Source organism: Corylus avellana, chromosome ca2 (assembly GCF_901000735.1).
Source record: "Corylus avellana chromosome ca2, CavTom2PMs-1.0".
In the NCBI taxonomy this organism is placed as follows: Eukaryota; Viridiplantae; Streptophyta; class Magnoliopsida; order Fagales; family Betulaceae; genus Corylus; species Corylus avellana.
The window spans coordinates 28,550,641-28,563,435 of record NC_081542.1 but is presented as its reverse complement, the minus strand read 5'-3'; the positions used below and the strand labels follow the sequence as shown (position 1 = coordinate 28,563,435).

The 12,795-nt window shown below is 38.1% G+C and overlaps 1 protein-coding gene across 2 annotated transcripts; it reads right to left on the bottom strand.

Annotated features, from left to right (window-relative positions):
• Nucleotides 1-7,076: 7,076 nt before the first annotated feature.
• Nucleotides 7,077-11,085, bottom strand: LOC132170964 (cationic amino acid transporter 1-like). 2 transcript variants are annotated; one of them, XM_059582132.1, is made up of 4 exons: nt 10,995-11,085; nt 10,164-10,576; nt 8,523-9,121; nt 7,077-7,957 (listed from the first exon to the last, which is right to left on the bottom strand). In XM_059582132.1, the coding sequence occupies exons 2-4, from the start codon at nt 10,573-10,575 to the stop codon at nt 7,196-7,198; spliced, it is 1,773 nt and encodes a 590-aa protein (XP_059438115.1). In that variant the 5' UTR covers nt 10,576; nt 10,995-11,085; the 3' UTR covers nt 7,077-7,195. The 2 variants fall into 2 exon arrangements, with proteins under 2 accessions (XP_059438115.1, XP_059438114.1); XM_059582131.1 differs by having other exon boundaries at nt 10,164-10,662; nt 10,995-11,071.
• Between the last annotated feature and the right edge of the window lie 1,710 nt (nt 11,086-12,795).

Here is a 12,795-nt window from a genome sequence, read left to right as displayed (position 1 = left end):
CACGTGTCCATTGTGATCCCGGACAATAACTTTAAATAAATGTGTTATTAGCAATAAACAAAATATAGAGGATAATTTAGGTGGTCATAAATGAACAAGAAATTCATCAAAAAAGATTAGAAGATAATGAAAATACTATTGATGTATCTAACTCTATTGTTACAAATATTTATGACCCAGACTAATGAAAAAATATTGATGCAAAATTAAGAGATTTATTAGTAGAAAAGGGTTCAATAAGATATAGTAATACAGATTTTCCTAAAGATCTCGAAGCATTTTTCTAATGTATATCATATACAAAAATTATCAAATGGAGAGAAGCATAATAAAAAATGGCTAGTCTATTCAGTGATTTGATTTTTAAATAAAAATATAATTATATTAAAATAAACATTATTTAATTAATATTTAAATATTAAAAAAATCAAGCCTCATTTAAAAGTTTCACCTTAGGACCAAAATACATTGGGCCAACACTGGATTTATGTACGTTACTTAGCACATTCACACAATGGGAGGTTTGTCATGTAAGACGGAAAGCTAATGTTGCAGCCCATGGTCTTGCAAAGTTGGCGGCACGTTTGGTCTTAATAAAACATGGTGTGAGAATTCCCGATTGCATCTCGGATATTATCCGAAGAGAAAATCTTCTCTATCGATTTGATCGTTTTTTATCGATTGATATATAAAATAGTGATTTTTTTTTTTTTTTTTAAATGGGGTTGTTAACCTACTCTTAGCATGTATGCTAGCTAGTCATTATGAGGTGAGGGGTGGAAACGGAAAAGGAAAAGAAGAAGACTTTAATGGAAACAACAATAATATTGGAAGATTTGGCATGCATGAGATTAAAAGGAAAATGCTATTTAATGACGAGAGAATGCCTTCTGTACACGTTGTCAACTTGCATGGGAATGTGCCACGTGAAGACAAGCAAGTTAAGGTGACAATCACTGATGGCGCTAATAAGGGCCACACGGTGCATAAATGGAAAAGAAGAGCGAGAGCTGGACAACAGGTGTCTCCTACGGCCTTGCCAACTGACTCAAAGGGAAAAAGGAAACAAAATGGAGAATTAGGAGTGGAGCAGGTGGAGAAAAATGGAGCTATCCACAGGAGAATGAAACACAAAGGTGAAGGGACTCTTGCACTGCGTGATGAGGAGAATGAATTTATTATTGGATCGGGATTGGCAGGGGCTATTTCACAGCCCTGCCGACCGACATGAAAATATTTTGTTGGAATTGTCGAGGGCTTGAAAACTCTGAAACAATTCGGGAACTTTGCCGAAAGGTAAAAGAGAAGTGCCCCGATTTGGTCTTCCTAATGGAAACCAAATTACGAAATAATAAAATGGTAACTATTAAACGAAGACGGGAATTTTCTAATATGTTGGTTGTTGATTGTATTGGACAAGGTGGAGGCTTGGCGTTGCTTTGGAAGGCGGAGTTGGGAATCGAAGTTCAGAACTATAGCAATCGACATATCAACGCTGTTATCTACCTGATCAATTCAAGTCCATGGTTCTTCACAGGTTTCTATGGCCACCCGGAATCGCATAAAAGAGGGGAGGCATGGAATTTATTAAGACATCTTAAAACACTTGCTTCGGGACCATGGGTTTGTGCCGGTGACTTCAACGAAATACTCAATCAATCTGAAAAAGTTGGGGGACGTCGCAGACCTAACTATCTCATGGAGAATTTTAAGTCCACTTTGGAATATTGTGGCTTATATGAAGTCGAGTGTCGGGGCCCGCTGTGCACATGGAACAATGGCAAAACAGGCTGTGATTTTGTCATGGAAAAACTAGATCGTGTGGTTGCAAATGCTGCATGGCATGACCGGTTTCCTAACGTGGAAGTCTCGTTAGACGTTGCTGTTTTTTCTGATCACATGCCTTTGTTAATAAATCTTGCAAGCAGAAATATGAAGATTAGGAGGGGAAGAGGATTCAGGTTTGAGGCTTCATGGGCAAAAAATAAAGCATGCAAAGAGGTTATAAAAAAAAAATCTGGAGGATCAAAGCGGTGGAGCATGGGACCTGGAAGTCAGTGGATAAGAAGTTGAAAGATAGCAAAAGGGGATTAAAGGAGTGGCAACGTGTGAACGGAAGAAATACGGGCCAGCAAATAAAGCAATTGTCCGAACAACTAGTTGCATGCCAGACAATTCACAATGGGGTGGATACGGCCCTCTTTCAAAAGCTGAATTTGGAATTGAAAAATAAACAGAATGAGGAGGACCTTTATTGGCGGCAGAGAGCAAAGGAGGATTGGATGAGGTATGGGATAAAAATACTCGGTATTTTCATGCATGTGCAAATCAAAAGAAAAAAGCCAACGTAATTACAGGGGTTACTGATGAGAGGGGGCAGAGATGGGAGACTAATGATCTTATTGGGGAAGCCTTTGTGCATTATTTTCAAAATTTATTTACAACAGGTGGGCCTAGAAGTATGGAGAATGTCTTGGGGGCAATTGGTCAAAGGGTAAACAACACGATGAATGAAATGTTGTGCAAAAAATTCACAATCGAAGAAGTGGGGATAGCTCTAAATCAAATGGCTCCGTTGAAAGCCCCTGGCCCGGATGGTTTTTCAGCTTGTTTTTTCCAAAAAAAATTGGGCGTCCATTGGCGAGGAGGTTAGCCATGTTGTACTTAATATTTTGAATACGGGTTGCATGAATAAAGAGCTTAATTTAACATATATTGCTTTAATTCCCAAATGTAAAAACCCCACTAGTGTCACTGAATATCGCCCCATTAGCTTGTGCAATGTGCTTTACAAATTGATTTCGAAGAACATGGCTAATAGATTAAAATTGGCGCTCCCCGAAATTATTTCACCAAACCAAAGTGCTTTTATTCCTGGTCGGTTAATTTCTGATAATATATTAGCTGCCTACGAGACCCTTCATACTATGCAATCGAGACTGTGGGGAAAAGTGGGTCATATGGCGGTAAAACTCGATATGAGTAAAGCCTATGACAGGGTGGAATGGGATTTTTTAGAAGCAATGATGGACCGGATGGGTTTTGACAGATGGTGGATTGAAAGAATAATGATGTGTGTCAAGTCAACTACCTATAAGGTCCTAATTAACGGGACACCTACAGGTTGGATTTTTCCTACAAGGGGAATCCGACAAGGGGACCCCATTTCACCTTATCTTTTCTTGTTGTGTGCAGAGGCTCTTAGCTCCTTGTTGACCCGGGCAGATGGTAATGGTGAATTACCGGGAGTCCCAACTTCAAAGAAGGGCCCTCGGTTAAGCCATCTTTTCTTTGCCGACGACAGCCTGTTATTTTGCAAAGCGTCCCCTTCGCATTGGATTCGATTGACAAATCTTCTCAAGACGTATGAGATGGCTTCAGGGCAGCGGTTAAACCAAGCTAAAACGTCAATCTTTTTTAGCCGAAACACTCCCACAGAGGACCAGATGGAAATTTTGCGATTGTCAGGGATCCCATCCACACAGAGATATGACAAATATCTGGGTTTACCAGCCTTGGTTGGAAAATCCCGAAAACAAGCTTTCAAGAGTATTAAGGATAGAGTTTGGAGGCGTCTCAATGATTGGAAGCTAAAATTGCTGTCACAAGCGGGGAAAGAGATCTTGCTGAAAGCAGTTATTCAAGCAATTCCTATGTACAGCATGAGAATTTTTCTTCTTCCGAAGGGGTTATGTACCGAAATTAATTCCATGATGCAGAAGTTCTGGTGGGGGCATCAAGAGCAGGATTCACGCATACATTGGATGAGATGGGGTCAAATGGGATTGTCAAAAGATCGAGGCGGTTTGGGATTTAGAGATTTGGTGAGTTTCAACAAGGCTCTCCTTGCAAAGCAATGTTGGCGCTTGCTACAATCCCCGGACAGCCTTACGGCTAAAATATTAAAGGCCAAATATTATCCCACTTCCTCATTCATGGACGCAAAATTGGGCTCAAAACCCTCCTTTGCGTGGAGAAGTATCCATGGGGCGAGGGATCTTCTCGAGGCCGGTTTGCTATGGAGAGTTGGCAATGGTCACTCGATTAATATATGGGGTGACACTTAGATCCCTATTCCATCAACTTTTAAAATCCATTCTCCTCCGAAGGTGCTGAATCCGAATAGCAGGGTGCACGAACTAATTGATCGGGAAAGAGGTGAGTGGGATCAAAATCTCTTAAATAGCAATTTTTCAACTGAGGAGGTAGTGGCTATTAATTCTATACAAGTTAGCAAAACGCAACAACCGGATGTTCGGATTTGGTGATGCACAAATTTGGGTATCTTCTCGGTTAAAAGTGCTTATCATTTAGCAAAGGAGATGGAGATGAGGAAATGCCCGGGAGCTTCCACAAAACGGGAGGAAAGTATGCTGTGGAAATCTCTGTAGAAATTATCTATTCCAAATGTGGCTAAGAATTTTTTCTGGAGAGCCTGCCAAAATTTACTGCCCACCAAGGAAAATCTACTTAGGCGAAAAGTGGCGAAAGAACCATTTTGTCCCATTTGTGAGAGGGAACCGGAGACTGTTCTTCATGCTCTGTGAGGTTGTTCAACTGCAAGAGACATATGGGGATGCAGTAGAAGGGTCTTCCAAAAGATGACCACGGAGGAAGGGAGCTTCATGCAGATTGTGGAACTTATCTTTTTAAAATGTGAACTGGATGATTTTGCTCTCTTCGTACAGTTATCACGACAGGTATAGTTTCGCAGAAACAAGTGGATTCATGAAGGAATTTTCATTGACCCAAATGTTATTCTTCAAAAAATAGCAGAGGATACATTGGCCTACGCGCAGCTACAACAGAAGGAACCAGCCGAAAATAATGTATCTAATTGGCAGTAGGCGTGGATGGCTCCTTTGCAAGGTTGGCATAAGCTAGGTGAATTGGGATGTGGCCATAGATAAATTAAATGAAAGGGTGGGGATTGGAGTTGTGCTCAGGGATGAAGAAGGACATGTGATCGCTACTATGTGTAAAAAGCGGATGGGTTTACTGGAACCAACAATGGGGGAAGCATACACCGCCTATCATGCAGCTGTTTTTTGCCGAGATATGGGAGTGCACAATGCAATTTTGGAGGGAGATGCGAAACAAATTGTCGAGGCTATCAATTTAGCTAAGGGAACATGGAGTCGTTTTGGGCATCTAATAGAAGACACAAGGCGTGTACTATGCACTCTATCAAACTGGAATTGTGTCTTTGTTCCTCACGAAGTAAATAAGGCGGCTCACAGGATGGCGAAAGCGGCCTTCACTGATGTCAATGATAGAATTTGGAGGGGTACCACTCCTAATTGTATTAGTGATATTATTTTGATGGAGCAGTTAGCGCTATCTCGATGATTGTTGTTGGAGTTCTTATGCTTCAACTCGTTTGATTATCAATAAAATTCATCAATTTAGTTTTTTTTTAAAAAAAGCTAGTCATTATTAGCAATGTATGAAAATTTGATGTTATATCCAATGAAAATATTATGAATCTTGAGCAAACAAAAGAAATTTCCACATCATTGAGCACATTAAAAATCTTAACAAAGATCTTTTAGCCTTTATATCCGAGTTGATGATGCTATAAAGACTTGTGGTTACAAAAGTTGATCCCCCATTCTTGATTTAATTACATATTCCTTTGTGGGAGCATTGGACAATGTCATCATCTTCATTAATTCTTGCCGCACTTCATTTTTCCTTGCCCCTGCAAGTTGAACACCCATTAGCACTTACACAAATGAGTAACTGCTAGCCAAAGTCAAAATCAAAATCAATTATTTATGTTGTTAGGAAACCATTGGCATGGCACCCAACTAACAGTATCTGATTATTTCATGGTGGATTTCTTTATTCTTTATTTATTTTATTTTTTATTTTTTGTGATTTTGAAAATGAAAATTATATTGCAAAGCAGTTAGTGGTTAATGGTTAGTGGACGATTAATAACTGCCCGCCTTTTCACCCCTACCTTTACGAGTTTAATAGTTATGAGGTATCATTTGTTTCATTTAGTTGGGTGTTTTGGTGTATTTTTGTTTGTTGACTAAGGGAGATCACTTTCACTATCCAATTAATATCATATATTTCTAGTCAATAGGGTAGACCCTGTAGGCCTTGCTTTTCATACCACTCAAATTTGGCCTCTTCTCTTGATTGGTTGGTTTTGTATTAAAATAGAATAATTCTCTGTAAATTTCATATGTTAGTCTTTGAGGAACAATTTTTTTCTTAAATCCAGTTTTCCAGAAAAATTAGAATAGAAAATCAAATGACATACCATCTTCATCCTGTCAAGCAAAGCTTGCCATTATCTTCATCTTCTCCTACTTCAACTCTCTCTCTCTCTCTCTCTGTCTCTCTCTCTCCAATTAGCTTTACAAGAGCTTAATTCAAACATGGGTCAATATGATCAAAACCAGCCTCAAGGTAAACTTCCGTTTTCATCCTTTATCATGAAACATTATGCCTTTGGGAAATTCTATCCAACAAGTGTAGTTTACTAGCAACAGAGACACATGCACCCAGGTTAGGGTTTCCTCACTAACCCGCAAGCAAAATCCCCAAATACAATCAAACATTCCCAAATTAAGATTTATTAGCAAAATTTAAAGGGACATTGACTGACAGAGAACGATGTGATATTTTCATGAAGTGGGAAAGATCATCTCATATAACCTTTTTCCTCATTCAATTAAGAAAAAAAAAATTATGAAGGAGGTGTCAGCCGCGTCACATAGGTTACTTGGACTGTAGCATGACTCTTTTCTATGACAAAAATGTAGTAGGCTTAGTAAGGTCATTTAGGCATCTTACTTTCATGACGGAGAAAGAGCATTGAAAGATAATATTATATTTGCTTCATGAACAAACACTTAATATTATTATTTTAATTTTATGACGGAGAACCCTCTAAGGCAAGGTTATTTTGTGTACTTACATTGAAGGGCAATTCCTGAACCTGTGCAAGGCGCTCCCCACATAGATCGAGTAAGACTCGGCTTCACCTTGAACATGGCTGTAAAGAATTATTTACACCTAAGAAAATTCGAACATTATACCTAATAGGAATACCACCAACAAACACTTAATATTATTAAAAGAAAAGGCGAAACACCTATGTTTCCTTGATAGATTTAATATGAACATCAACTACACGTACACATGCATTACACACATTTATGATTTATTACAAACTCCTCTAGAACACAATGTTACTCATTTCTCCACCCTCTTCAACATTCTTCCTCTCCTCGCCATTGCTAGATTCTTTGGCTGTGTCATAGGATGCATGTAATCCAATGACGAAATAGTAAATCAAGATTATCAGAGTCCACACGCCGAACCTTGCAAAAGATTCTTTGTCTATTGACCCAAGAAGGAAAATGTTAATGGCGATGGACAACGATGGCAGCCATGGCACCAATGGCACCCCCCAAAGTTTCGGCTCTCTTGCGTGCGGAACAAAAAGCCAAATCCCCACGGTTGCAATCAGCCAAATTGGGGTGGTTATTACATACCCGACCCACCCATCGCTAACTGCCCAATAAGCAGCTGTTCCAACGGAAGATCCGATTATTAGCACAATAAACACAATGAGCTTTATACGATTTGTTTCAGTTGTCACGCCGCTAACATAATACCGGCGCACCAGAAGGGCAACGGCAACGAGCATGAAGATAAACAATGTGGAGATAGAGAGTAGGTTGGAGAGAATAGCAAGCTTTGTGAAGAAGGCGATGATCGCTGTGGCGACGAGCATCACGATCGTGGCATTGACAGGTGTTCCAGTTCTCTCGTTGACATGGGCAAGCCATGGTGGCAACATGTGGGTTCTTGCAATATGTGTGAGATATCGAGCTTGACCGACAGCTCCCACCAGCAAAACAGTCGTCATCCCCTTCAATGCCCCGGCAGCAACTATATACTTAGCCCAACCCCAACCAACAGCTTCGAATGCTACCTGTCAGAATATAAATTAAATTATTAGATTAATAATTTTTTTTTTTAGCAATTTAAGTTTTTTAAAATATGTGATAATTTAATATAGTATCAAATCAGAGGTTTTGAATTCGAACATTATCTCCATCAATTCACATTCAATTTTAATTAAATATTTCATGTGTTAGGTGAGCCCATACGTGATGGTAAGTGTTAGAATATAAATAATTAAAGAGAAATACTTTTTAGTAGACTGCATAAAACTGAGACAACATGGCAGTGAAAATCAATCAATCACATCCCATTTTAATTAAATATTTTACATGTTGGGTGAGCCCACACGTGAGGATAAATATTATAATATAAATTAAATGAAAATGCAATTTAGTAGACGGTCATATAATTGGGATGACATGGCAATACAAAGCTCTTGTTGATCTAAAAGTTAATTTTTATTACTACATTATCTTAGTTGTATGTAAGTTATATAACAGTTTACTAAATATCACTACTCTAAATTAAAATATTAAATTAACTATTTGTTATCAACTTAAGCACTTGTAATATAAGTGAAAATTTAAGGTTACCGAAAATGGAGCATCTTCATCAACGGCTTTGTATGACTGCATAAGGCATAGTGTTACCGCGAGTATACAATATGCCAATGTAGTAATCACCATTGAGCCTACAAGACCAATGGGGATGTCCCGACCAGGATTCTTTGTTTCCTCTGCCATGGTTGAGACAGCGTCAAATCCAACATAAGCGAAAAAAAGCACTGCTGAAGCCTTAAAGATGCCACGGGCTCCAAAAGGGGCAAATGGGGTGTAATTCTTCGTATCAGCTTTAATAAGACCGGCGATGATGATGAAGAGGATGACGATAACGTGGAAGATGGAGGCGATGTAATTGAAACGCGAAGAGCCCTTAGTGCTGAGGACTGCAAGGACACAAATGGCGGCGATGACAACAACGGCTATGGGGTCGAGATATTTGTAGTCTTCTGAGAGACCATCGGCTATAACACGGAAATCGTTTGGTTTGTAGTTGCAGAGTGTGGCGAAGTAGGATGTCCAAGCACGGGCAACGGCTGCTCCACCAATAACGTACTCTAGTAGGATGTTGCCGGCGGCAATGAAGGCCATGAAGTCGCCGAGCTCTACCCTTAGGTAGGCAAATGATCCACCTGATCAAAGGGAAACAATTAAGTACGCAACCAATAGTTATTATCATGTGTTACAATTTCTTTTGTAGAGTAACATGATAACTAAACTAATCGACATACAATAAATATAACATATAAAATATCAAAGAAATAAAGAATGATAAAATCTATGAAACAAAATATTAGAAGCACTAATGAAAATTCAAAAAAAAAAAAGAAAAAAAGTGAGTCGTGCTTTAGTTTGAAATTTTCAAATGGCAAATGGCTTCCTCTCATTTTTTTTTTTTTTTTTTTTTTTTTTTTTAAAAGGACAAATTTAATATAATTTTTTTAAAATACTTTTTATAAGTTAGAGTTTTTAAACGGTGAGTTAATTAAGCCAACCATTAAGTCAGCCCTGCCACAAGTCCAACTAGAATACAGGAAGTTAACCATTTGGTTTTGCCACGTGTGCAGATCCTACGTATCAATTCAACTGGGACCCAGAAATATGTGGAACGTCGTTACGCCTTGGAGGAACATCTGGCAGAATCAACAGATATAGTATACTGGATGGGCCAGCCTGAATTATTGACTAGAATTTATTACGTTGACCAGAAGCATGTGAGGCAGATTTTTTATTATTAGCATATCCAGTTCCTTCTCAGTCAAGATAAATTGATAAAGTTCCAATTCAATGCAAAGGCAGGATTTTTAAGTTTGATATTATATTAAATTATAATTTATTTTTAAAATTTAAATTAATAAAATAATAAATTTAATAATGTCATTAATACTTTAATTCATTTTAAAACCAATAAATTAAAACCTCAGTATAATCGGTTTGATCTTGTGATTTAAAAAAATATATATTATTTATAAAAATAAATAAAATTTTTTTTTATATGCAATTAACCAATTTTGGTAAAAGACAAACAAATTACTATATTCAATAAACAACAAGAAGAACAATGACGAAATTCGTTTAACTCTTTCGTCTCCTAAATCTCAGTCCGTAGAACAATGATTTTGTCCATTTCCAGTGTTAAAATTAGAAAAAAAGAATTATGATATGGGTACGTACCGGCTACGGGGATCTCCACGGCGAACTCGGTGTAGCAGAAAACGGAGAGCAAAGCCGAGATGCCGGAGACGACGTAGGACAAGACGACGGCGGGGCCGGCGTCTTCGCGGGCCTCGAGGCCGGTCAGGACGAAGATGCCAGCGCCGATGACCGCGCCGATGCCGAACCACATGAGGTCCCACCAGTTGAGCGTCTTCTTCATCTCGTTATGGCTTCGAGCCTTGACCTCCACAAGCTCCGTGTGGTCCAAGGAGCGGGTCACGATCCGATCCTTCAGCCGCATCGGAGTCTCCATCAACGCCTTCCCGTAGTTGCCCCAGCTCCGAAACGATTCCTCGGGTAGAAAATCGCTCTTCGCGCACGAGCACCCCCTCCTCCTAATCCCTTCATCGCCGCCGTCCACTCCTCCCATTCTGCCTTGATCACCACCACACAAAATATTAGATCCGGAAAAGAAAATTCAAGATATAAATCCTGTTACAATCCCCTGTTTGGTTGCCTGGAAACAGAGAGAAACAAAAAATGGAAGAAATGAATCTCGTTTCAACCAAAGCATGGAAACTTTGTTAATAAAACAACGCGAGGAGTACTCAAATGCATGCAGAAAATTGAAATAAATTAAAAATAAATCAATCATTTCACGTCACGTCTCGTCGTCACCCATTGACTATACAAAGTGTTAGATGAATTCCCAGGAATCAATAAATTATTTGAAAAAAATGTTAATAAATTATACTGCGATCTAGATACGGAATCTCTGATGATTCCTTTAGAAAATGCTTAAAGATTTTTGAAAAAACAAAAAAAAATTCAATGATTCAAGAATAAGACCTGGATTATCCGAGAGGTTCTCCGGTGACCGGGAGAAATCTCTCTCTGAGGAGTGTGGTTTCGAAGCGGGAAATGTGCGCAATTGGAAATGTGCGCAACTGGTAATATAGAGGCTCCCTCGCTAGCGAGCAGCATTGGTTGCATTAACAGGTAATTGCCGGTAATTTTGTTAAGCGAGGACGAGATTAGAGGGAAATTAAAGTGACACCTGGCAGTTCTCTTGGTCACAGCCGTGCAACAGCTGATTATTATTATTTCTTAAATTGGTGATTAGATTCTGATTTACGCGTAGGACGCGGACTGCGAGAATGCAAGAAAAGAATCTTTCAAATTTCTTTTCAGAGAAAATTCCGGTTGGACGGTTGGCATTCGACCCATCAGGATACTGTTACCGGAGGACCCTACGATCACTGGGATCCACTCGAGATAGAAATATTATAGATACAAAAAAAAAATGACAAAATATTGAATCGAGAAAAATGATAGAAATGTATATGATAAAATTTGAATAATTTAAATTTTAAAACAATAATTAAAGTTTTTTAAAAGGTGGCTGTAGTCGGGCCGAGCCGAGTCGAGCTTTAGGATTCTAAGACTAGCTTGTTTACGAAAATTCTTATTTGAACTGAGCTCAAGTTCGAGCCAAGTTATTTGAACTGAGCTCAAGTTCGAGCCAAGTTAAGCTCGAACTCAAGCTCGAGTTCGTTGGGAATGCTATTCGAGCCAAACTGGACTCAACTAGAGTTCAAACGAAGCTATTAAATTCTTTAATATATGATCTGAACAGAGTTCAAGTCTAAATTTTAAAACAACATCTAGACATTTATTTATAATATAAATATAAATATTAAGTAATTTATATTACATATATTACTTAATTACTAACATATATACTTAAATTTATATAACTAATTATATATATATATATAAGCTAACGAGTCAGACAAATGAACCGGTCGCTGAACTCGCAAACCCCTATTGAGTTTTTTTGAGCAAGTTGGGTATGCATCATTTACTAATTGAGCGAATTTTTACAATAACAAGCAGACTTATACAATATCGAAATCGAGTTAAACCGAACAAATATCAAGCAGATTGTTGAACACACTGATTTATTTACGGCCCTACGTGAAAATGTTGGCCAAGAGGTTTTGTCATAACCACGCGACTTACTTACTTTTTCGGTCAACGTTAGAGAGTTGAGTGTGTGCTGCCAACAACTAGATTGCTTTTTCGTTTTTATTTTTTGTTTTTTGTTTTTTTTTTAATGATTATTATTATTTTTTTTTTCCGAGCTTGCTTTATTGTTGATTATGTATTCTTCCTTTAAAGCGTATGAAGGTGTGAACCTGGCCGAGTTGTCGTTGTAGATACTACTACTGCTCCTACTTACACGGTCTTAATTAACGGCGCTGATTTCGGCGACGCAATAAGCTCACCGAATTGATGATGGTTTGATTTTATATATTTTGTAAATTTTTTTAACGATTAAAATTTATTTTTTAGCTTTTTTAATGATAAAAATAAGTAATGCTATAAGTCTTTTTACAGTCTTTCTAGAACCATGTCAAATGTGATGTGACTTTTAAAATCACCACTGATTTAAGATGTGGTTCATTGACTTTTGATTTATTGATAATTTTAAAAGTCACATCACATTTGGAATGACTCAAAGAGAACTCTAAAAAGACTTATAGCATTACTAGATAAAAAGAGCATCGCCAGCTTGATAGATTTTGAAACCTAAGGTGACAAGTTTAAGTGAGGCCTTATTCTTATATTTATTTTAATATTTATATTA